The sequence below is a fragment of the Microcaecilia unicolor genome, chromosome 4 (genome assembly GCF_901765095.1).
Source record: "Microcaecilia unicolor chromosome 4, aMicUni1.1, whole genome shotgun sequence".
In the NCBI taxonomy this organism is placed as follows: Eukaryota; Metazoa; Chordata; class Amphibia; order Gymnophiona; family Siphonopidae; genus Microcaecilia; species Microcaecilia unicolor.
This window is the reverse complement of record NC_044034.1, coordinates 62029849-62056252: the sequence shown is the minus strand read 5'-3', so window position 1 is coordinate 62056252 and position 26404 is coordinate 62029849. Positions and strand designations below refer to the sequence as shown.

The 26404-nt window shown below is 40.0% G+C and overlaps 1 protein-coding gene across 1 annotated transcript in view; it reads right to left on the bottom strand.

Annotated features, from left to right (window-relative positions):
* The window catches only part of RNF17 (ring finger protein 17), a 785154-nt gene that overhangs the window by 138676 nt on the left and 620074 nt on the right, over window positions 1–26404 (bottom strand). The window contains 2 exon segments of the mRNA XM_030200280.1: window positions 3426–3539; window positions 18790–18870. Of these exon segments, the coding sequence (XP_030056140.1) occupies window positions 3426–3539; window positions 18790–18870 (195 nt within the window).

Sequence of the window (26404 nt, the reverse complement as noted above, 5' to 3'; positions counted from 1 at the left end):
TGAAAGCCAACTATTTAGCTGAGGCAATTTAGAGATGTTTTATAAACATTGTTTATGGGAATGTCTTTAATTTATGTGCTTTTGGCATATGGCAACAGTAAGAGTTTCGAATACAAAGTTAAATAAAAATGGCAACAGAGGGCATTCCTATTCAATACTGTGGTTTTAGAGATGATAAAAGACGGTTATTAAAGTCTAGTGAAAAAGCATTTCCTGATGTTGCTTCATTTCATGGCCTCTGGTTCTGTAGCCTGTTTCTGGAAAAGGTTTGTTCATTCATTAGTATCTGCAAGTATTTAAATGCCTGCAACATCTTCTGCCTGTCCTTTCTAGGGTATATGAATTAAAATCTAAAGTTTCTTTTCATATATCTTCTGGCACAGAGCCCATACCATTTTGGTCACTTTCCTCTGAACGGTTTTGAGGCTCATGTTCTTGGCAAGCTATGGCCTCCAAAACTGAACACAGTACTCCAAGTGAGGTCTCACCACAATGACTAGTAAAGGAGCATTACCACCTCCTCCTTTCTCTGCTGGTTATGTCCCTTCTCTATGCACACAAACTTCCTCCTGGATTTGGACACCAGTGTCACATTGTTTCACCACCTTGAGATCCTCAGACACTATCACACCGAGGCCTCTTTTCTGGTCTGTGCACATCAGCCTCGTGCCTCCTATTGCATACAGCTCCAGATTTCTGCACTCCTAAATGCATCACATTAGAGCTTAACTGCCTAGCATCAGCCAAAGCGTGATTTTTGTAGATTGCTTCTTATGAATTCTCCTCCCTCTGTAATGTCAAAACTGTTGCCAATATTCATGTCATCCTCTAACCTAAGGCTGCCAAATGATTCCAGATTCAAAGGACAGGGTTGATCCAATCATGGGTTTATCCCATTACATGCACAGACTTGTAGTTCTGATTTCCACATTGCATTCCCTAAGAACTACAAGTTCCAGCATGAATGTGGTAAACCCTGTCCTGCGAATCTGAATCCAGCCTCATTTTAACCCTTCAGCAATATTGCTCAATATTGAATACAATTGGCCCCAGAACAGATCCCTGAGGCACTCCATTACTCACCTTTCTTTCTTCCAAGCTGAATTCAATTTATTCACCCTCTATCGTGTCTTGTTGGTCAATCAATTTCTGATCCAATTTACCACCTTAGGTCCCATCCTCAAGCAGCTCTTGAGAACAGAATCAAAGGCCTTGCTGAAATCTAAGTAGAATACAATCAGCCCTTGATTTATTTATTTTGTCATCTAAAGGAATCAGATTTGTTTGGCATGATCCATGTTGCTTTGGCTCTTGCAACCCATTGGACTATACATATTTCACCTTTCCTTCAGCATCATTTCTATTACTTTTTCCATCATCACGGTAAGGCTTGAGACTAGTTTCCTAACTCTTCTTTTGTGAAGAGTGACATCTCTAAACACAAAGAACCTCCCTAGTCGCCAAGTGACTAAATACAGCATGTTCTATCTCATTAACATCAGTGGAAACCATGGTTTACTCTATCTGTTAGGCCATGCACAGAATAGGAAATTGAGTTCAGTGTATACACCAGCATTGAAGACCACTTCAAAAGCTCCACCTAACACCTAGCTAAGGTAGTTGGAAAGAAATAATGGCAGTTAAGTCAACACCTCTTCTTCATAAGGGATGTCCTTGGAGAATGCTTGATAGCATACAAATATACTTTAAAATTATAGGGATAGGAATGAAGAAAGTGAGGAAAAGGAGTGAGATATGAAAGGAAATGTGTATGATAGGTTATATTACCTGAGTAATATAATTTTCTGTCTACAAGCAGATACCATCAGTAGCTCAAGAGACATAAAACTGTAAGAGCTGATTCAAACATATTCTTAAGAAAATATAGACCAGAAACTAACCACAAAAGTGTTATGTACAATAAAACATATCTTTATATAAACTGAAAGAAAAAACAATGTGATTAAAATAGAATGTTGGCTCTAACCATAAAATAAGTCAACTAGGTTATAATCACTGCACATAGAAACACTTAAATTATATCAAATCATTTTAAAGCAGTAGCATCCTGAGTGGCTGAACTCTCTCTCCAGAGATTATATTGTACTCCATTAGTTTAAAAAAAATGAACAACAAATCTGAATCTAGACAAGTATTTTTCCAACAATATGAGCACTTGTCATATGACTCCTGGACCTGTCAACTAGGTTTGAAGAACTTGGAGCGATAACTACCTATGGGATATCCAATATGAATGGAATTTCTCATCACAAATTCCTACATGATCCTATGTTTCATCATCCTACTGGCATCTCCAAGGAGTAGAACAGTTCAAAGGATGCTCCCTGTATTTTCAACCATTTTTACCACAACTAACAAGAATTTTCAATAAAAGGCAGAATAGCAAATGGGTCTGTTGCTGTTTTTTTGAAAATACTCATTAATGGCACTAAAAGTTGTTGATTATATTCATAGGGAGCATCCTTTGAACTGTTACTCCCTGAATGGGGATTATCTTTTGAACTATTTTACTCCCTGAAGAACCCCGTAGAATGGTGAAATATATGACCATGTAGGATTTCGTGATGAGAAATGCTATTGTACATATGGATATCTGTGAGTGATTTATTGCTCCAAGTTGTTCAAAGCAGGTTGGCAAGAACTTCTGACAATCACAGGAGTCATATCACAAGTGTTCATATACTGTTGGAAGAATATTCATCTAGATTCAGATAAATTATTCCTATTTTGAAAACTAATTGAGTGCAACATAATTTTTGGAGAGATAGTTAAAACAGTATCCTTCATGGCTTAATATGCTTTCAAGGTTTTTCCCATTTGCAATGAATATATTTATTATGATATTTGTATCCTGCATTATCCCAAACAGGGTTCAGGTTCTATGTGGCTTACAATCCAGTTATAAGCAGGTACTATTATATGCTAGTTAGCTTATCTGTAGTCACAGCCAACATACTATTCTGAGCACACGTTTTTTTTATTTTTTACTTTATTAAAAACATTTTTTGTTATAATTATATTTTTGTGATAATTCATCTATATTTTCTTATTCATGTTCTTTTGATTTGGAATTTACAAGTGCATTTGATACATTTCTCAGTTTCTTCATGTTCAAGTATACAGCGCTGCGTATGTCTAGTAGCGCTTTAGAAATGATAAGTAGCAGTAGTTTTTTTGCTTGTATTTATAATCTAACATATCCATACCATAAAGCCAGTAATGTGTCACTGCATTTTGTCCCCTAAAAGCATGATGCAACCCTAAAGTAAAAATTACCAGAAAGCATGGCCTTACCACTGGGTGTCTGCTCTGCAAAAGGGAAACCGCTACTTGCTATTCAATTTTAAAGCTATGTTCTGTAACATAGAGCAGAATAGCAGTAATTATTAAAATAATTTACTTACTGTTGTGCTTTTCTGGGGATCTTCAGTTACACAGTGTTTGTGTTGCTCCATAAAATCAGAAACAGAGAGGTTATCACAGTAGATACTAACAGACAAAGGATGCTGTAGAAATGCCTAGGAAAATTCAATACACAACATTTTAGGTACTATACTTAATAAAAATATCACTTTATCAAGCCTATGAAACATACATTCACTATAAAAAGTTCACTGTGAATGGGAAGTGAGCCAGAATGACGATAGCACGGGATTACCCTGCCCAGGGACCAAGTTTGGAACTCTTGCCAATTTGATTATGTTCTCTTGCTTGTAACATCCCATTTTTCTTATACGCCCCTTGAGACAGTTTGCCATATCCCTTGCATTTTAGTTTTGTGCTCCATGCACGATCCTCTCAGCTGGGTCCATTTTTACAGCATTATCCAATTTTTGCCCCTTTGAGAGTCATGTGGAAATTGGTCTGCAAAGTACTTGGTAAGCCCTGGGCAGTGCCCCCTTTTTATCTTTGCATGGTAATGGTAATTTCATATCAGGCACGTCAGTGGCTCGCTTCTGCATTTGGCATCAAAAGGGTATTCGCTATTTATTTCATTATGCCTCTTTGTGTGCCAATTTATCACTTAGGTTTGTAGAAGAACTCCCTTATTTACAAACACGACACTATCTTAGCTCCTTGTCACATTCCGCTCTGACAGCTAAAGCAAATGAGGCACTAGTGGAGACCTATAGTTTACAAGCACAACAACAAGTCCCTCACCGTTTTCACCATCAATTTCATATGATTTTACTGTTTTGGCACAGAAATTGTCAGAAAGCAAAAAATGCGCATTCTGATAAGCAAAACTGAAGGTGTGATCGGAGTTACTAAGTCTTCTGACCAAGGATATCCTCCATTAAGAACAATACAAACAAGTCACTTCACTGGCTCCCTGTCTGCTTCCGCGTACAGTTCAGACTTCTCTTACTGACCTTTAAATGCATCCATTCAGTAGCCCCCCATTACCTCTCCTGTCCCCCTACATTCCTCCCTGTAATCTCCGCTCGCTGGACAAATCTCTCTTGTCGTCCCCCTTCTCCTCCACTGCTAATTCCAGGCTTCGTTCCTTTTCCCTTGTGGCACCTTATGCCTGGAATGGACTTCCTGAGCCTGTACGCCTAGCTCCATCTCTACCTGTTTTCAAATCTATGCTGAAAACCCACCTTTTCACCACTGCTTTTGGCTCCTAACTACTACTCAATTCCCCTATCCTTGTTCCTTCTCACCCAGTACTTTCCTCACCCTTAATTGTCTTGTCTGTCTGTATTTTTAGATTGTAAGCTCTATCGAGCAGGGACTGTCTCTCTGTGTCAGGTGTTCAGCGCTGCATGCGCCTGGTAGCACTATACAAATGTTAATAATAATAATAGTGATGCGGCTATATATCTCACCACATCGAGAATTCAGCGCTCACTTTGGAAGTTCTGCAACTTATCTGAAATTTGGCAACTCTTGGACATCAATTTTGAACTTGCTAATGGCTCATGCTTTTTGGATTTGTTTGGGTATGCATGCCTCTACAATGTGGGGGAGCCCATTGGACTCCCTGGCCTTTGTCATTGTTTGCTAAATATGATATGGCCTGCCTGCTTCCGAGAAGACATCTGGCATTTTTGAAACACACTGTGCTATTTGGGGCAAAATCTAGCTTGCAGAAATGGCTCATGGCTGAACCACCTTTGGTCAGTCAATGGCGATCCTTAATGATTCTACAAGCCTCTATACAGCGGTGTAGTATAAAAAATTTAGACTGTGAAAGGATGCCGCTTCTGCCTTTCTGGGCAACCTTGACACCTATGGCGCTTAGCCAGATTCTCAATCACTGAAATTTGTTTCAGAATTGACATTTGTATCATGTAGATGCTGAGCAAATTATTATTTATTTTAAAACTTTGGTGATTATAACAATGGGAGGTAGAGAGGGTTCATGGGTCCTCTGTACTGGTTTTATTGTGAGATGTGTCAGGCCTTTTCTTTTGGATCTATTGTTGGGGCTGTGTTAATATTAAATTCTCAATAAACAGAATTTTAGAAAAGAAAAAAAAGTTCACTGAACAAAATGAGATTTTTGATAGATATATGATATGGTATTTATATTCCTCCAATTCCTCAGAAACAGGTTCAAAGCAGATTACAAAACTACTAAGTAAAACAGTGAAAGACAAAAAAATTAACCCAATAAAAATTTCCTGAAAAGATAAGTTTTTAGCTCTAAACTTAAAGTAGCCTTTTCAGAATGGGTGGTAAAGCACACTAAAAATGAACTGCCTGATAAGTAAAATATCTTTCCAAAAATGTCTTAAACTGTACACCAGAAAAAGACAGAAAAACAATCCGGATGATCCTGCTTGAGAAATATGAGGCTGAAGAGGAAATGAAAACAATCCTGTAAAATATTCTGGACATGAACCATCAAATAATTTCAAACATGTGAATTTAAAAGTAACATGTGCCTGAAAAGGTAACCAATGCAACTTGATCAAAGATGGGGTTACCCTATCAAATTTAAGATGAATCATTCTAGCCGCAACATTCTGGAGCATTTGAAACTTTGAAATCAACTGATCAGGGACAGAATATAATCAATTACAGTAATCCAGATGAGATAAAATAAGTGCTTGAGCAAAATAAAATGTTTCCCAGCAAAAAAGGAATGCATATTGTGAAGCTGTCGAAGTTTAAAGAAAAAAATATGAATTACTGCATTAACTTGAGGCTCTAAAAGTTAGTGTCGTATCTAAAACTCCCCAAACTTTTGAAATTAGCTCTACTTTCAATGAAACTCTGGCACTGAAACTGCATGCTGATTCAACCAGAGTAACTTGGTTTTATCTTTTAAGGTGAAAACCATGAGCGCTACTATAATTTTAAATCAATGTAGTCGACAAATTGTTATCCACTGGAATCAATAAAAACACAGCATAAGAAAATAAAATTGTGCCATAATGTAAGCAGCCTTGACAAAAAGAAGTCACATACACCAAAAGCAGTGGAGAGAGAGGAGACCCTTGAGGAACTCCACATGGGGGCTTCCAAGAGGACAGAACATCTTGCATTTTAACCTGACAATGTCTTTCTAACAAAAATTCTCTAAACCACTGCAAAACCAATCCTGTGATACCAAAGGCAGATAATTTAAATAAAATAATTTCAAAGTCCACAGTAACGAAAGATCCTGCAAGATCAAGCTATAGTAAAACTGCAGCACACCACCCCCCTGCGAGAAAGCAATAACCTGCCTTCTAAAACCAATAAAAAATAAAACTAAGTGCTAAAAAGAGACCTGAAACCAAACTGTAATGGACTAAGGCAATCTTGTATTGTAGGAAATTAGATAACATAGCTGAAACAATAGCTTCAGACATTTGTGCAAGTAGGGAATGCTAGTTACTGGTCTGTAAACTAACTGGCAAATATGGATCTAAAGAACTATTTTTAAGAATGGGAGTTAACAAAATTCCACCTAATAATTCTGAAAAGTGTTTCATTCTAAACAAATTTAGTAAAGAGGTTAACCAGTGAATAAATTGAATTGTGAGTTTGTCATTAGATATGCTGGACAACTATCCAATAGGCAAGATGAAGATAATTTCCATAATAAAATATCTAATCTGCTTTTCATTAACGGACAAAAAAGATGACCATGATCAATCAGCAGAACAAGGCAAATTATTAGACCTAGGTTGCATGAAAATGTCTACTACTTTATCCTAATTTAGTGGAATTAATCTTAGTTAACTTGTCTTAAAAGGATGCCAAATCATTTGCAGACTAACAAAAATCTGGACCATTTACAGTAAGAGGAAGTGGCAGATCTTAAAATTCTAAAAATCCTAAGAAGAGCCTTCTGATAAGGTTAGGATTTTCTATCTGTGTGGCATAAGTACGTTTAGGTGAAATAAGAGCCAGTTTAAAACGCTTAATTTCCGACTTCCACAACACCTTTTGACTATAATTAGTATGTCTGCAACTATGTTCTAGTCATTGACAAGATCTTTTTAAATTAGCTAAGTCAGAAGAATACCACAGGACTTGATGTTTAGTTGGCTTGAATTTAGACTCCAAAGATGCCAATGAATCCATTATAGATGATAAATTATGCCAATGAATTAGTTGTGCTAACAACTAAAATCTAACAGGGGCATAATAGTATTCAAAGAAAATGATCAGAATCATTTTTCCATGCAAAATCCCATGTTGAAAATAATGGGATTCAGCTCATGCCACCTTATTGTTTTACCCTTTACCAAATTCTAATGGAATGGAAAAAGAAAATGTGTCAGGGAAGAGTTGTGAAAAGAATTCAGAATGAACTATTGCCACCAGCATCACTACAAGCAAGTACTTAGCTGAAGTAAGCGGGCAGTAATGGACTACTTGTTCCTTAGCACAATTTAAGATATCCTTGTTGCATTTCCTCATTGTTTCCTGTAGCCAATATAAAAGGGCTACAAAGATGGTGATGCTTTCATTTCCACCTGCATTTGAGTACATCTCAGTGGCTCTAAGCTCATATCTAATCTTATAAAAGTGGCAGGGTACAGTGTCTCATCATATTTCATCAGGGGAAATTTCAAATGGCCACCAGAAAAACCACCTTTAGTGCAAGATCTTACATAAGAACATAAGAATAGCTATACTGGGTCAGACCAATAGTCCATCTAGCCCAGTATCCTGCTTCCAGCAGTGGCCAAGCCAGGTCACAAGTACCTGACCCATGTAGTAGCAAAATTCCATGCTACCAATCCCAGGGCAAGCAGTGGCTTCCCTATGTCTGTCTCAATAAGCGACTATGGACTTTTCCTCCAGGAACTTGACCAAACCTTTTTTAACTCTAGATACGCTAATCACTCTTACCACATCCTCTGGCAAAGAGTTCCAGAGCTTAACTATTCATTTGAGTGAAAAAAAAATATTTCCTCCTATTCCATTCGATCCCCATTGTGCCTGAACCTTAATCGACCACAACATCAACATGTATTTGTTTCTCTACAGGACTTGGCGAACGCCTTTACGGTACTATGCAAGCCACATTGAGCCTGCAATAGTTGGGAAAATGTGGGATACAAATGTAACAAACAAATAAATGTAACTTCAGTGAGGGGGTCTTTTACAAAGGCATGGTAGCGTTTTTGGGAATGTACAGGCATCTCTAGCATTTAGCGCATGCTTTGTAAAAGGCCCACAGAGTGTCCCCTAGTCCTTGTACTTTTTGAAGGAGGCTTGATTCAAGGACTCAAAGGGAGGACTGCAAAGGGCGCTGAGGACTAAATTCAGGTCCCACTGATGAAACAGAAACATGATGGCAAAGGCCAAATGGTTCATCCAGTTTGCCCATCCTCTGTAACCCCTAACTCTTCCTTTTCCTAAGCAATCCCACATGCTTATCCAATGCCGTTTTAAATTTCGACACAGTCCTTGACTCTACAACCTCCACCGGGAAGCCATTCTATGCTTCCACCACCCTTTCTGTGAAATAATACTTTCTTAGATTACTCCAAAGCCTATTTCCTCTTAACTTCATATCCCCCTCGTTCCAGAGTTTTCCTTCAGTTGAAAAAGGCTCACTTCTTGTACATTAATGCCCTTGAGATATTTAAAGGTCTCTATCATATCTCCTCTCTCCCTCCTCTCTTCCAGCGTATACATGTTGAAGTTCATAAGCCTGTCCCTGTATTTTTTATGTTCAAGACCTCTAATTTTGTATTTTTTTGTAGGTGCGGTCTCCAGAACTGCACACCGTACTCTAAATGGGACCTCACCAGAGACTTATACAAGTGCACTATCACCTCCTTTTTCCTGCTGGTCATCCCTCTCTTTATGTACCCAAGCATCCTTCTGGCTTTGACAGTCACTTTTTCTACCTGTTTGGAAGCTTTAACTTCATCAGCCAAAATCACTCCCAAGTCCCGCTCTTCCTTTGTACACTGAAGCACTTCACCTCCTATACTGTATCGTTCCCTCGAATTCTTGTAACCCAACTGCATGACCCTGCATTTTTTAGCATTAAATCTTAGTTGCCAAATATCAGTCCATTCCTCCAGCTTCGCTAGGTCCTTCCTCAAGTCATTCACACCCTCCAGGGTGTCCATCGTGTTGCAGAGTTTGGTATCATCCGCAAAGAGACAAACCTTACCAGACAGCCCTTCCACAATATTGTTCACAAAGACGTTAAAAAGAGCCGGCCCAAGGGGCCTCAATTTATTTATCAGTCACCTGTGCGGAACTATGTCAAAGGCTTTGCTGAAATGTAAGTATACCACATCTAGCGCCCCTCCCACGTCCACGACCTGCCTCTAGTGAAGCCATGCTGCCTCAGGTCCTGTATTCCATTCAGTTCGAGAAATCTCACAATTCTCTGCTTTAGTACTATTTCCATTTGATTACTCAGCACCGATGTCAGACTGACAGGACTGTAATTCCCAACCTCCTCCTTACTTCCATTCTTGTTCATCCTTCTCCAGTCCTCCGGGACCACTCCAGTTTCTAAGGAAGCACTGAAAAGGTCAGTCAGCGAGTCACCAGAACCTCTCCGAGTTCTTTGAGCACCCTTGGGTGTATTACATCAGGCCCCATCACTCTACTTTTAGTTTAGCTAGCTCCTCACACACAGTGTGTCCTTCGTAAATGGGTCTTTGTCTACCATACATCCATACCCTTTAGCATTTGTTTACTGCAGTTCTACCCCCGGCCTTTCATCCGTGAACAAAGAGCAGAATTAATTGTTAAGCAGTTCAGCTTTATCCTTATCTTCCACATATTTCTCTCCCTCAGCTTTGAGCCTCACAATGCTATTATGGCACTTCCTACTGTCACTTACATATCTGAAAAAGGTCTTATCCCCCAATTTTACCGAATTAGCTATCTTTTATTCCATTTGCCCCTTTACTTTCCTGACAGCTTTTCCAGCTTCTCTTCGTTTATCCAGGTATTCTCACCTGTCTTCATCTTTCCGAGACATTTTATAACGTACCTCTTTTCCCTTATCTTTTCACCTACTACGTTTGAGTACCACAGCGGCCTTCTTTTCCTCTTACTTTTATGTAATATTCCAACATAAAGGTTAGTTGCCTTTAATTAGCTCCTTTCAGTCTTATCCATTGCTGTTCTACATCCTTCAGCAGTTACCATCCTCCTAACTGTTCCTTGAGAAATTCCCCCATCTTGGCGAAGTTTGATCTTTTGAAATCCAGGACCTTCAATCTTGAACGAACCCTCCCCCCTGTTTTAATACTGAACCACACCATTCGATGATCACTAGATGCCAAATGGTCTCCCACCTTGATGTCAGAAAATTTCTCTCTATTCGTAAGCACCAGATCCAGAACAGCTCCATCCTGTGTCGGTTCCGTTACGCATTGCTGAAACATTTCTTCCTGTAGGGAATCCAAGATCTCTTTGCTTCTAGATGACCCTGCAGCAGGGACATCCCAATCAATATCCAGCATATTGAACTCACCTATAAGTAGTACTTGCCCTTTCCTAGCTATCTTGTGGATGTCTTCAATTAAGTCCTTGTCCATTTCCTCCGACTGTGAGGGTGACCTGTATATTACTCCGATATAGATACAGTTTCCTTTCCCTTTTTCAAGTTTAACCCACAGCGCTTCTTCCATACCCCACGTGTCCTGCAGTTCTGTCAATTTAATATCATTCTTAGCATATAAATGCCGCTACTCCACCCTTTTTTCCTACTCTGTCCTTCCTGAATAGATTATAGTCAGGCACAGCAACATCCCAGTCATGGTTCTCTGTGAACCACGTCTCTGTGACCAACACTAAATCCAAGTCTGCTTCCATCATTGTAGCTTCTAGATCTAGAAGTTTGTTTCCCATACTACGGACATCGGTATACAAGGCTCTTCTTCTATAGGGGCATTCGATGTCCTACCTTCCTTGGGGTTATTTATGGCTTTGTGGCCTTTTTTACCCATACCCATCAATTTTAGTTTAAAGCCCTCTTTACTACTTTAGCCAATCTGTTGCTGAAGATACTCCGTTCCTTCCTTGACAGATGGACACCATCACCGCTCAGTAGCTCTTGGAAAATCATCTCATGAAGAACTGGACAAATATGTTCACTCCTGGCAGAAACATCACCATGTCCACTTGAGCCACCAGGGAAACTCCCTGTACTTCTTTCTTAAACATGATGGGGGGGGGGGGGCATAGATTCAAGATGGCCATTGCTGGCGTTTGACTCACCCGTGAGCTCTCTGAATCCTTTGCGTTTTGGGATGGCGAAGAAGAGAGGCCGTCCCGCTTCCACTGCTCCTCAGCGGCAAAACCCTTCTTCAGCTGTCGGTCCTTTGCAGGCATGTCTTCAGAGAGCAGGGATTTCAGTAATGTCGCAAGGCAGTCCGCTGGTTCACTCTGAGGCGCACGGAGACCCCGGAGCATTCCCACGGCTAGACCTATCGCTCAGCCCCGACACGAGAGCCCCTCCCCTGCAACCTTGCGGCAGTAGTTCCCCGTTGTCGGCGTCCTCAGCCCCATTTCCAGTAATTGGTATGGGAGAAGAGCGACAGGAGGGGATACAAGCTGATGAGGGAACTCGGATCAATGGACAACTAGGAAGTCCGATAAAAGGAGTAGCATCAAATACATCTGATGCAGTGCGGGAGACTGAAGCTGCAAGTATGGAGCAGGACATTTCTACTAGAAAATCTGAGGTAACAGTGACTCCTGTATCTATTGTTAAGCCCAATGAACTCTGGATAGTTTATGGACTTTGATTGTGGATCTAGGTAAAGCTTTATCTCCACAAATACAGAAATTATCACAAGACCTAACTGCATTAGAACAAATAACTAATGAAGTTGATTTAAGGGTGGAAACTCACTCAACAAAGCAAGGTATATGAAAACAAAGTTCAGCAGATAAGGTCTTATCAAAATAACTATTAAAGATTTGACTTATTTGAGGAGAAAAACTGAATCCCTTGAGAAATTTTCAAGGAGTAATAATTTACGATTTCTCAACTTTCCTAAACAATCTACAGTTATTCCACGAGATATATTGAGAAAATATATTAAAGAAATATTGGGAGTTAATGAAGGAATTATTTCACCATTTTCACAAGTCTATTATTTGCCTAGTAAATTAATGATGAATCAACAAGATCAAGGCAACCAAAAACAAGATGTTTCCGCATTATTGGAATTTTCAGATAATGAAATGGAAGAGGCATCAACTTTGATTGCCACTGTTGCTTTGAAGCCCGATAAAGATTGCATAATGAAACTCTTCTTCTTTAAAAACAAAGATAAAACTTTGACGTCAGCAATTTTTGTTGATGAAGCCAGGTGTTATTCAGTTGGGTGCTACTTTCTTGACATATCCTTGTAAATGTGTCATTAAATACCAATCAACTAAGTATGTTTTTTTTTATCCTCCCCAACTTACAGCTTTTTTTAACATCTAAAAGGATTATTGGTTGGACCCAATAAATAGCTCTCTTTATAATTATTTCTGATATCTCCTTAGGTCTCTCAGACGAAGCAAATTCCTTTATTGTATCTTAAAACACTGAATCTCCATCTAAAAAGTGGACTTGATTAATAACTGGCAGGAATATTGATTCTTTTAAGTTTTTTCTTCTCTTTGTAAAATTATATCATTAAGCCAGTCTTTACTTTTCTGTACAAGTATTCTGCTTGATTAAAATGTGAAAATTTGACAAAATAATAAAAAAAAACACGAGGGGGCTGCAACCTGAACCTTCAAAGAATTCAGGGACAGTTCCCTGTTGAGAGCCCTCTGTAGGAATTCCAGAACAGAAAGGATCAGGGCTTGCCATGGGCAGAGGCACCGATCCGAACACTATTTTTCAAAGACTCTCAACATGCAAAAATAAGCCATGGAAATGGAGTACTGCTGGGACTTTAGAAGGGTTGAAATGATGGAAGGTTGAATAGCTTTTGTTTGTTAGTTAACACCTCTCAGTGGCCAGGCCATAAGCCAAAATGGGTGTGGATCTTCCATGATCACTGGGCCCTGAGTCAGCAGACCACTGTCTCTTCAGAGGTGAACAAGGGCTTCCTTAAGAAGATGCCTCAAGTCCACGTACCACAACAAGGCCAGTTCAAAGTGATCAGAATTACCTGAAAGGGATGCCTGGTATTCTCCGGAAAACTCTATCAGAAGCCAAGGTGAAAAGACATAACAGTAGCTTCATCCAAGGCCACAACAGGATAAGAGTTATCAATCCCTTTTGATCCAGACTCCTTGCAGGAACTGAAAAAGCAGGAGCACTTTGCATTTTGCCAAGTCGCTATCAGATCAAAGCTTGGGTTTTCAGGGGTAAGACTCATCTCCCCCTGCCCATGTCCCTGGAATCACATACCGCAACAACTTAGGTCTCAAAACATCTTGCCTAAGATTTAAGTGATTTGAAAACATTTCTTTTTCTTAATACTTACAAGTGAGGTTGAGGTTTGCCTGTGGTAGGCCTGGATCATGCAGTAATCCTTTTGCTCCCCTCCACTGAGTTGCTATTTAACATTGTATTTCTTCCCTCTTCCGTTTTTTGCAGCTTTCCATTCTCATCCCTTCTGCCTCCATTATGGTTAGAACGTAAGCCGCTTAGACATTTGCTTGATGAGAAGGGTAGAAAGCCCTCAACTTGAAATTTCCTATTTTCCTGGGTCTGAAATAGACTGAGAAAGTCTGGCCATACCTACAATGTGGACTGCCAAGATTGGATGGAGGTGAACTCTGCTCACTAGCAGAGCCATCCATTTTCGATGCAACAGTTGCAACTGCTGCACTCCAAGTGCCCTTTTGTCCGTTGATGTAGGCAACCACTGCGGCACTGGACATCACTTTGTGACAAAAAGCCTAGCCACTTACCCCATGTAGAGCAGTTTATTATTTGTTGTTGACTTTACGCACCAGGCACATTCATCAGCTTTTTGTAGAGCCCGATCCATGACCCCTGATGCAGGTGTGTCTGCATCCATCGAAACACAGCCTGAGTAATGTTTTTTTTTTTTTTTTTACTGGTGCTTTCAATAAAAGATACCTTTCCACATTCATCTCCATGCCTGGTCGTCATTAGATCCTATCGAGTGAAAATGAACTCAACATTATCTTTTTCATGGAATGCAGTTTGCAGAGTCCCTCAGGGATCACCACTGTCCCCCATATTAACATAATGATGGCCCCACTAGCCAATGCTCCATCCAGGTTAGGTTTAAACCCTTTTATTTACGCAGATGATGTAACAATATACATGGATATAACAAAACAGAGGGAACGAAGTACAAACTAAAGTCCATACAAAAAAACAGCACCATGAGCCTTTAAAAATGGAACACAGTTCTTTAATGAATGAGCCTTGACAAAAAGACCCAACACGGGCCGTGTTTTGGTGACTAGCACCTGCGTCAGGGGTCACAGTGATGACGTGGAAAACTTGGGGAATAACTCGAATATATTCCTCTACAATATATTATTCCTTACCCCATGTCTCATACAGTAAAAGCTACAAAGCAACAAGGCACTTTCACTTGGATACAGAAAGTGAAAGTGCCTTGTTGCTTTGTAGCTTTACTATATGAGACGTGGGGTAAGGAATAATATATTGTAGAGGAATATATTCGAGTTATTCCCCAAGTTTTCCACGTCATCACTGTGACCCCTGACGCAGGTGCTAGTCACCGAAACACGGCCTGTGTCAGGTCTTTTTGTCAAGGCTCATTCATTAAAGAACTGTGTTCCATTTTTAAAGGCCAGTGGTGGTGTTTTTTTGTTTGTAACAATATACATACCATATAATAAGAATTTGGATGAAATTACCAAACAAGTCAATCTTGGACTGTCCACAATGAACAATTGGGCTAACTCTTTCCACCAGAAATTAAATGCTGAAAAGACCCATTGTTTAATTCTGTCATCACAGTATAACAAATACAATCCCACCACTTTTCTTTACCAATCTCAGATAGCTTGAAACTTCTAGGGATCACAATTGATCGACATCTAACATTGGAGACTCAAGTAACCAACACCATAAAGAAAATGTTTTATTCAATGTGGAGACTCAAACGAATAAAATCATTTTTTCCTCGTGATGTCTTCCGCAATCTGATACAATCTATGGTCTTAAGTCAGATGGACTACTGCAACGCTATATATGCAGGATGCAAGGAACAACTACTAAAGAAATTACAAACAACTCAAAATACTGCGGCTAGCCTAATCTTTAATTGACTTACCACCTAGAAACAGATTCAGTACTTCAAGATCATATCTGAACTTACACTTCCCAGACTGTAATTGCCTTAAGTACAAATCAATTTACGCCATCAACTTTATATATATAGGAACTCAATTATGGAATGCTCTACCAAAACAAGTAAAATCTACCCAGAACTACCTAAATTTCCGAAAATTATTGAAATCAGTATTGTTTAAGAAGGCTTATTCCCCAGGTCTAACCTAACTTGAATTAACTATTACTATAAAATTCAGATCCAAGGACAATAATTACCTGTCATTATCACTTGCCTTTTGATGTTTAATTGTTATTTTACATCTTATTCTTCAATTTGTATAATTGTTTTTCTTGTACTGTAGCTTGCACTACAGACTTTGTAAGCCACTTTGAGCCTGCGATCAGTGGGAAAATGTGGGATATAAATTTAATAATAAATCAATAAAATAAGTAAATAAATAAATATGTGATTAAAAAACCCAAAAACCTGTTGAAATTAGCATGAGAAGGGGGTTTGGAATTTGTGACAAGGTATAGTGGGAGAGAAATTTCTAGTATGAAGACAGCATGACTGACTCAGAGTCAGGTGGTGTGGCTTAAGTGCTATTCTAAGAATTGGGGTATCTACTATAATAAAACTCACCCTCAACGTTCTGAAGACAACGTTCTGAAGTCACTCAGTCACTCACTGAAGGGTTCATGGATTCATGGTGGTGAAGCCACAACACTGACCATGTCTCTCTGCCCCGCCCTCGCATGACGGACCAATCAGAAAAAACACCCTCAACATTCTGAAACACAAAGGACCATCACAACACCGTTCCCAGGCAACACTAGGCAACGTAAGATGGACCAATCAGAGGAAACTACGTGACAATAAGGGAGGAGCATTCCCCAGCAGAATGGCTCATTATCTGTGCAGCACGGAGAGCACAGAACCACCGCTGGAACGAGAGAATATTCCTGCTGTGGGTATGTGCAAAAATAGACCGGGGGAGGGGGTGGGGGGAGAAACTTTTAAATGCCTAATGCCAGTACTGAAGAGTGCCAGAGGGCCTATAGCACAGACTATATTTGGGATCGCTTGACATAGAGTCAGAGGAGCCGGAAAACAACGTGCCCGTCACCATCTGGGACGTGGGCGAACAGGACAAGCTGCGGCCCAGCTGGAAGGATTACCCGTGACCCAGCCAGCAGCAAACAGCGACCAAGGAAGGGGGAGGAGTACTCCTTCCCTGCCTAGGAATCGCTGGAGACTGGCTGCCAAACTAATGAAACAACCGCACACCGACGCACCACCTCCATCATCAACAACCTGCACACACACCGCACCCTCACACACACACACAAAATAACTCTGTGACACATACACACACAAACACAAAAACCCATATGCTAGCGCCCGTTTCATTGGTTTCGGAAACGGGCCTTTTTTACTAGTGAACTGATAATTGATAGGATAAAAGTCAGATGTCCTGGATTTGGAAAGTAGATGATTGGTAGTTAGTAGGATGTGCGAAGATGGTAATTAGTTTCTGGATTATTGTATAACATGTACTAACTCAAATTGTATAAAAATAAAAGCATTCTATGTTCGAGGGGCTTCTTTGTTCCCAAGGCACTGAACTGGCTTGGCGACAAAGGGGTCATTTCTTTTCTGTATTTCAGACTTGCTCTAATCCTCTGCTTGAGCTACTACTTACTTGCTTCAAGAATAAACTTTTCTTTTTATTTCACTTAAGTATTATTTGTTTTTATTAGTGTAAGGAAACACCAAGAACGTGGGTGTTCTAGCAGTAATTAGTTGGGGTTTGGCTAATGTGGGTAATTGTCTAATGTGTGATAATCGTAAGCAGGCCTCAACACTTTCCATGCCAACAGCTCCTTCTTCAGATATTCCCTCATTTTATAAAATCAGTATGTCTTAAATACAGTACTTTGAGAGTTTTGTGCATTTACACTCTGCGTTTGCCCTTATATTAAACCATAACGTGTGATGATCACTATTACATAGGTGGGCACCCACCCAGATACTGGCAACATTTCCTCCATTCATAAGCACTAGATCCAGCAACGACCCGTTATCCAATTTGACATTATACATCTTTCACACAGCCTCTACTTAAACTTTCTTTACCTTATTTTTAAATTTGCCAGCTTTCCTGAAAAGCTAGACTTGATTTCCTTTCTGTTATCTATTCGGTTAATTAAGCCCACTGTTACGGAACAAACTATGAAAAAGTCTGCTCTGCTACTGATTTCAAACAGATGGTTAGTCACTGTTAAATATTCCATCTTTGATTAAAGTTGTAGTTTGTATTCTAATTTTCCCTGTGCATACTCCTATTACTCATGTGAAGTGCTTAAATGCCATGCCCCTGAAAGGCCTCATATTCAAAAGATTAATGTTCCTAAGTGAGTTCAGGCTGAATGCATACATTTATACTCAAAATGTCACTCCTAAATTTGGAAGCATAAAAAGTAGGTGGAAAAGGGCAGATTTAGGGCAGGAGAAAAAAATGTAGCTTTTTCCTTTTCAGAACTAGATCATTTTTTAGGCAAGTGAACTACAGTCAAATTTGTAACAGTTAACTTTTAAATTCCTAACTGAAAATGAATTTCCACCTCTAAACTTAGGAGTCCTTTTACAAAAGCGAGTTAGTGGTTTTAGGGTACACTAATCATTAGCGCTCGCTAAACTCTAGCAATGCCCATAGAAATTTGTGGGCGACTAACGTTTAGGACACGCTTACTTTTAGTGCGTGCTAAAAACACTAGCGTGCCTTTGTAAAAGGACCCTTAGGCTTTTAAGTTTGGCAGAAAATAGGTCGCAAATTTAGAAGCTCAGCTTTTTTTTAATATTAGGTCCACAAAGTATGTACCAACAGAAATATCAAGAATTCTGAATATTTGGTGACTTGCTGTATCTTTCACCAATTGGATTCTTTTTATTTCTGATCTGTTTGCTGGGTCCTTGTGCCAAATCTATTATGCTGTCTTATTTTCTGCATATTTATTGTATATTGAAAATTCTTTAAAATAAATATTTAAAAAAATCATAAAATAAAGCAGATAAGTTAAAAACAGTTTCTTAAGCATGTGAAGGTTACCTCCACATTCACTTCAACACATCTCTTTGTAAGAAGTTCTCTAAGCAGTTCTACTGCATCAGGCTGCCAAAATTCTCCAACCTATTTTGGGAGAAATTATGAAAAATAAAATTTACAATACTTTATAGCCAACATTATTCACAAATCTAGATGGGTTACAATTTATATACGCAAATCAAGCCAACAGATAAATATATATAAAGGAAAGAAAGAAATCTAAAAATAAGACAACAGATTTCTGCTGCCTAGATGGTTATTCAGCTTATTTTCGAAAGAGAAGGCCAGCCATCTTCTGACACAAATTGGAAGATGGACAGCTATCTCTCAAGGCCGGCGAAATTGGGATAATCGAAAGCCGATTTTGGCCGGTCTCAACTGCAGCCCGTCGCGGAGCCGGCCAAACCAAGGGGGCGTGTCGGAAGGGTAGTGAAGGTGGGACAGAGGTGTGCTTAAGAGATAGGCGCCCTCGGCCGATAATGGAAAAAAGAAGGGCGTCCCTGGCGAGAATTTGGTCCACTTTATTTGGTCCCTTTTTTTTTTCAGGTCCAAGTCCCAAAAAAGTGCCCGAACTGACCACCGGAGGGAATCGGGGATCACCTCCCCTGACTCCCCCAGTGGTCACTAACCCCCTCCCACCCTAAAAAAAAAAAAAAAAAAAAAAAAAAAAACAACTTTAAAAACTTTTTTTTGCCAGCCTCTATGCCAGCCTCAAATGTCATACTCAGGTCCATTGTAGCAGTATACAGGTCCCTGGAGCAGTTTTAGTGGGTGCAGTGGACTTCAGGCAGGCGGAACAAGGCCCATCCCCCCCTACCTGTTACACTTGTGGTGGACAAATGGAGCCCTTCAAAACTCACCCGAAACCCACTGTACCCACATGTAGGTGCCCCCTTCACCACTTAGGTCTATGGTAGTGGTGTATAGATGTGGGTAGTGGGTTTGGGGGGGCTCAGCACCCAAGGTAAGGGAGCTATGCACCTGGGACCAATTTGCGAAGTCCACTGTAGTGCCTCCTAGGTGCCCTGGCATGTGAAGGGGACCAGTGCACTACCAATCCTGGCCCCTCCCACGACCAAATGCCTTGGATTTGTTCATTTTTGAGATGGCCAGCTTCGATTTCCATTATGGGCGAAAACCGAAGCCGGCCATCTGAAACCTGGCGATCTCACCATTTATGTCGAGATTTGGCTGGCCCCAACCTTATTACCGAAAAAAAAGATGGATGGCCATCTTTTTCGAAAGTACTGTTGGCTCCGCCCCTTCGCGGTGCCGCCCTTAGAGATGGGTGTCCCCGGTCGAAAATGCCCCTCTACATCACCTAGTCAGTTACGATTTAAAAAACAAACATAGAATCATAAAATGGTTCTTTGGGCAGATGAGGTTGTGTTCAATATAAACAAGACCAGACAGATGTACTTTGAGGAAGGGCCAGTAAATTACTGGCTTCCCAACTGAAACACCAGGCGCAATCCAATATTGTGTTCCTTAGGGATGAGGATGGTAAAGAGCACTGTACTCCAGATGAGATGAGGAATTGTGTTTTGCGCTATGAGGCTCTTTATTCTTCTGAAACACAGGCCTCCCTGAGTGCAATGCAGCAGTATCTGGAGGGCACAGCCCTTGCCCATCTCACTGATGCTCAACTGGAATTTTTTTGATCAAAACATTCAGGTTGAGGAGCTGACTAATGCTATTAAATCCTTGAAACTGGGGGTAAATCTCCAGGCTTGGATGGTCTTACAGCAAAGTTTTACAAGTCCTTCTGGGATATTCTGGTGCCTTTGCTGGCCCAGGTTTTCAATGGGGTTCTTGAAGGGGATCTGGAGGCAGGAATTATCATTTTGCCCAAACCTGGACATGACCCTAAGCAATGTGGCTCATACTGGCTGATTTCTCTCCTTAATTTGGATGTCAAACTATTAGCTGGTGTCCTTGCAAAATGGCTAAACAAGCATATCCCTGACCTTATTCATGAAGAGCAGTGTGGTTTTATCTATCCCCTAGCATACAACCGGAGATAATGTTCCGTGGGCTGTACAGCTTAACTAGTATACCCAACATGCTAAGACCCCAATGGTTGTATTATCCATCGACGCCGAGCAGGCGTTTAACTGAGTGGAGTGGCCCTTTATGCAGGCAGTATTAGATGTCATGGGACTTGTTTTAAATCTTGGATTACTGCCCTGTATACCTCCCCCTTCTGCTCAGATTAGGGTGAATGAGGGTTACTCCAAGTCTTTCCCTTTGGGAAGGAGTACCCAGCAGGGGTGCCCCCGTCACCTTTGTTGTTTGTGTTGACAGTACAGCCCCTAACTACATGTATCTGACAGACTCCTGATATTAAGGGTTTATGTGTTGGGCAGGAGGAATATAAAATATCTCTTTTTGCACATGATATTTTGTTATCTGTTACAGACCCAGAGTTATCTCTTCCTCTCATAATTCACTCACTCACTGCATATAGTGCCTTGTCTGGTTTTAAAATGAATGCAACTAAATCGGAGATTCTTAATATCTCTTTGGACCCGAACAGAGTGCACTCTATGAAGACATCCCTACTATTTAGGTGGGCAAAAAACTTATATTCGGTATTTGGGAGTTAATATTTGCCTAGACTATTCAAATCTTTATAAATATAACTATGGAGTTGTGATCCAGGAGCTTTCTTTGGCTTTAAATTGGTGGCATGGTCTGACTCACACTTGACTGGGCCAAATAGCTGTTTGCAAAATTACGCTATTACCTAAATTTCAGTATTTGCGCCAAACTCTTCCAGTGCCCATACCTAAGCGAGTTCTTAGTAATCTACAGCATAAGATTTTTTTCAATACAAATGGAAGAAAAGGCCACCAAGGGTAACCAAGCAGATTTTAATGTAGAGCTTTAGTGAGGGTGGTTTGGGTGTCCTGGATCTGCATCGCTATTACTGGGCTGTGCAGCTTAGATCTATGATAGCTTGGAGGGGGGCTGCATTAGATCAAACTAATTGCTTGCAGCTTTTCTGGACCCTTTTGGTGATCCCTGGGAGGTGGAGCTTTCGGAACATACGACACTCTTTGGTCATTTGGGTCCATTGGTACTGCATATTGCTTAAGGCAGAGGACTATTACGTATTTTTTCACAGAGAGAGTGGTGGATGCTTGGAATGCCCTCCCGCAGGAGGTGGTGGAGAAGAAAACGGTAACAGAATTCAAACATGCGTGGGATATACATAAAGGAATCCTGTGCAGAAGGAATGGATCCTCAGAAACTTAGCCGAAATTGGGTGGCGGAGCCGGTGGGGGGGAAGAGGGGCTGGTGGTGGGGAGGCGAAGATAATGGTGGGCAGACTTATACGGTCGGTGCCAGATCCGGTGGTGGGAGGCGGGGAATAGTACTGGGCAGACTTATATGGTCTGTGCTCTGAAAAAGACAGGTACAAATCAAGGTAAGGTATACACATGAGTTTATCTTGTTGGGCAGACTGGATGGACCGTGCGGGTCTTTTCTGCCGTCATCTACTATTTTACTCCACATTCTGTTTTGGCTCCCCTTATCGAAAACTTGAAGCACACTTTTCAGATTTGGAAACAGAAAGGACTGACTCATTTGGGTCAACTATGTCCGGAAGGTGGCTCCTAGTCCTCTTTTTTTGGAGCTGTAACATACAAATGGTATTGATAGCAAGGATTTTTTAATGTATTTGGAACTTCAGCATCTGCTCTCCAGTGAAGCCTATAAGGGGACTTTTCAAGTACCATCCATTCCCTTTGAAGACTTTTTAAATAAGTGCTTAAGTTAGCCTAAGATGATTTCCTCTCTTTATAATTTTTGTCTCAACCAAGTCAATTGGAGAAGCCTAGTTATATTAGACACTGGGAAAATGATTTGGGCCGGGTGCTGTCACCATGAGAGTAGGAGGGTGCTTACCAAACTGTTTTGTATTCTATTTCCGCTAACATGCTGGAAAATGGAGTCAAATCCTTGTATAGATGGTATAGGGCACCTGCAACCCTTTAACGCTATATTTCTATGTTGTCAGGGAATTGCTGGAGGGGCTGTGGGGGTTTGGGCATTTATTACCATGCCTGGTGGTCCTGCAGGGGATCTTTTCTATTCCTACAGCTGCAGATCCTGCTCTGTTTTTGTTGTATGTGGTCCCTGATTCTCTCCCTCTGGATGCAGTGAGGGTGCTTCTTCTCTGTCTAGCTGTTCACTGCAGAGAGGTGGCTAAATGCTGGAAATCAACTGAACTACCAAAGAAGGCACTACTTCGGAGCACTCTGTGGGATAACTATTTTCTCAGTAACATGATGGCACCGAGGCCAGGGTGCTTATCTGTCTTTCGGAGGTGGTGGGAACCTTTTTTTGCCTGGTACCAGACTGCATCGATCTAACCTGGAGGCTTTTGGACATTGGTGCTAAGTGGACTGGATTTGGTTTTCCCTGGTTGACTCTATTAGCTACTTCACTTTTGGCATTCTGGTATTCTTTGGCTGGTGGCTATGTTGGGAGTAGATTTAGGGATAGAAGGGGTGGAGGGGGGATTTGGTAATTTTCTGTTATGATTGAGCTTGGCAGGATGCCATAGCTGTTATACGTTTTGAAATCAATAAAAACAAAGTTAAAAAAAAATTCTACCAAGAGGCCAAGGTAAGCTTGGTTGCATTCAACCAATGCTTTACCAAAAGTTAGTGTGTCAAATTAAAACCAGTAACTTTAATATGAAAAGGAATACTTCCAGTTCCCACAGTAGAGCCACACCTAGAATCCTAGAGATTCAAAACTGTATAGCTCTCTATCCCATAAGAAGAATTACCTGCACCCCTCACTGCCTCTAGCATCAGTATGAAAGGACTGGAAAGGAATAAGCCAAATGTGTGGGAGTGGAGTACTGACAACACTATTACTTTCTTGTACATGGCCCATAAAAAAAAGAGGATTTAGAAGCTCCATTCTCAATATATTCCCACTGCTTATTACATACACAGCCCAGATCACATTGCCAATTCACTCTATGTAGGAACAATAAGGAGTGTCTGTTAAGGAATATATATAATATTGATAATCAAACTTTTAATGGGCAATCCAACTGAGTGTGAATTTCTCTACGCAACATAAAATGTACAACCTGGAGATATGAGGATCAACCACCAAAGTGGAGTAGCTGGGACCACTACGCACACAGACAAGTCAAACAATGAAGTAATGCAGTCAACAGGACACGTCCAAACACACCAGTAGTAGTTGCAAACAGTTTATTCCATAAAATATATGGACTTGACACGGCACCACATTTTGGCCAGAGTGCCTGCCTCAGGAGTCTATAAAATACAGATAAATATAAATATTCAGACATGTATCATCAAATTGAAAAAAGATATAAATAAGCCACATATGGACCATCATAGCACAAATCTGAGTGTACAAATTAAAACTAAGAAACCACATTGAGCCTGCAAATAGGTGGGAAAATGTGGGATACAAATGCAATAAATAAATAAATATACAAAAACAAGAATATTATAGTACTGTATACATATTTGTAGATTACATATGGATATTATATAATAAAGATGAATAAAGATGACCAAAGATAAAATCAGAATATAAATATTGACTTAACCAAGTCAACTAACCTTTATGTAAGAGAAGCCCAAATGTATATTTCATGCCCTACAGCTATAGCACAATTATACTGCTGAAATATCTATATTACAATGTGATCTACATATGCTTTTCTTTCTTCATTCCTTTTCATTATTCACTATTTTTGCTCCCAATTTTCATATACTTTTCTAATCCTGGAAGCTCTATTTTATTCTACTTCATATTTTTTTTTAATGTTACATTTGTACCCTGCGCTTTCCCACTCATGGCAGGCTCAATGCGGCTTACATATTGTATACAGGTACTTATCTGTACCTGGGGCAATGGAGGGTTAAGTGATTTGCCCAGAGTCACAAGGAGCTGCCTGTGCCTGAAGTGGGAATCAAACTCACTTCCTCAGTTCCCCAGGACCAAAGTCCACCACCCTAACCACTAGGCCAGTCCTCCACTATTTTCACTTGATATGTGGTTTCTTAGTATCTGTTTGCTCATTTAAGATAGCTAGTGGCATGTTTTGCTTCTTTATTCCCCCCTTCTTTATCTTCACCCTGCACATTGCATTGGAACATAAACATACAGTTGATGGAGGTGGTGATAATACATTTTAATTATCTGACCCCTACTCTTTTAAACATTTCCTTTTACCTGACAACTCCCTGTAGAGACACTTGTATTGTTGAAAGGTACACAATGCATGTCTTACTCTATTATTTTTACTTACTATATTTTTGTGATTTGTTCATTGACTTATCTCTCTATGTGTATATAAATGTTTTCTTTAAAGTATTGATATTTATCCTTTGTCTATAGACTGTATCCACTCTATTAGCATCCTTGTGAAGCTTTCATTGTCACACTTGGGCTTCTAACTTACATAAAGGTTAGTTGGCTTGGTTTAATCAATATTTATTTTCTGATTTTATCTTTGGTCATCTTTATTCATATTTATAATATTCATATGTAATCTATAAATTATGTATACTGTAGTATTTTTATACATGGTTTATTAGTTTTAATTTGTACACTCAGTAGGTTTGTCCTATGTTGGCCTGTTTGTGGCTTTTTATTTACATGTTTTTGAATTTGATGATACATGTCTGAATATTTATTTATCTGTATTTTATAGACTCCTGAGGCAGGCACCCTGCCTGAAACACGATGCCGTGTCAATATATTTTATGGAATAAACTGTTCGCAACAACTACAGTCTCCTTGGTATGTTTGGATATGTACTGTTGACCACATTATTTTCATTGTTTGACCAACCTGGAGATATGCCATAATGATGGGTAGATGATCTTGTTGGAGAGTAGCAAATGTGGCCAGTTTACCCTCCTCATAAATTTTCTCTACGATCTGCAAGCCTAAATTCACTCAGGCCTTAAAGACCCAAGGCTTTACATCTGCAGTTGATGAACCCAGAAACAGACTACCAAATGACATAGCATAAACCATAAATGGAGACGTATCAGCAAACATGTGGATAAAGGTGAGCCAGTTGATATGTATCTGGATTTTCAAAAGGCATTGGACAAAGTATCTCATGAAAAACTCTAGAGGAACGGAGAGTCATGGGATAGGAGGTAGTGTTCTATTGTGGATTAAAAACTGGTTAAAGGACAGAAAACAGAGTAGGGTTAAATGGTCAGTATTCTCAATATAGGGTGGACAGTGGGATTCTGCAGGGGTCTGTGTTGGAACCGCTGCTTTTTAACATTTATAAATGATCTAGATATGGGAATAACTAGTGAGGTAATTAAATTTGCCAATGATACAAAGTTATTCAAAGTTGCTAAATTGCAAAAGGACTGTGAAAAACTGTGAGACGACCTTACAAGACTGGGCATTTAAATGGCAGATGATGTTTAATGTGAGCAAGTGTAAAGTGATGCATGTGGGAAAGAAACAGAACTATAGCTATGTAATGCAAGGTTCCATGTTAGGAGTCACCGACCAGGAAAAAGATCTAGGAGTCATCACTGATGATACTTTGAAACCCTCTGTTCAGTGTGCTGCTGCAGCAGGA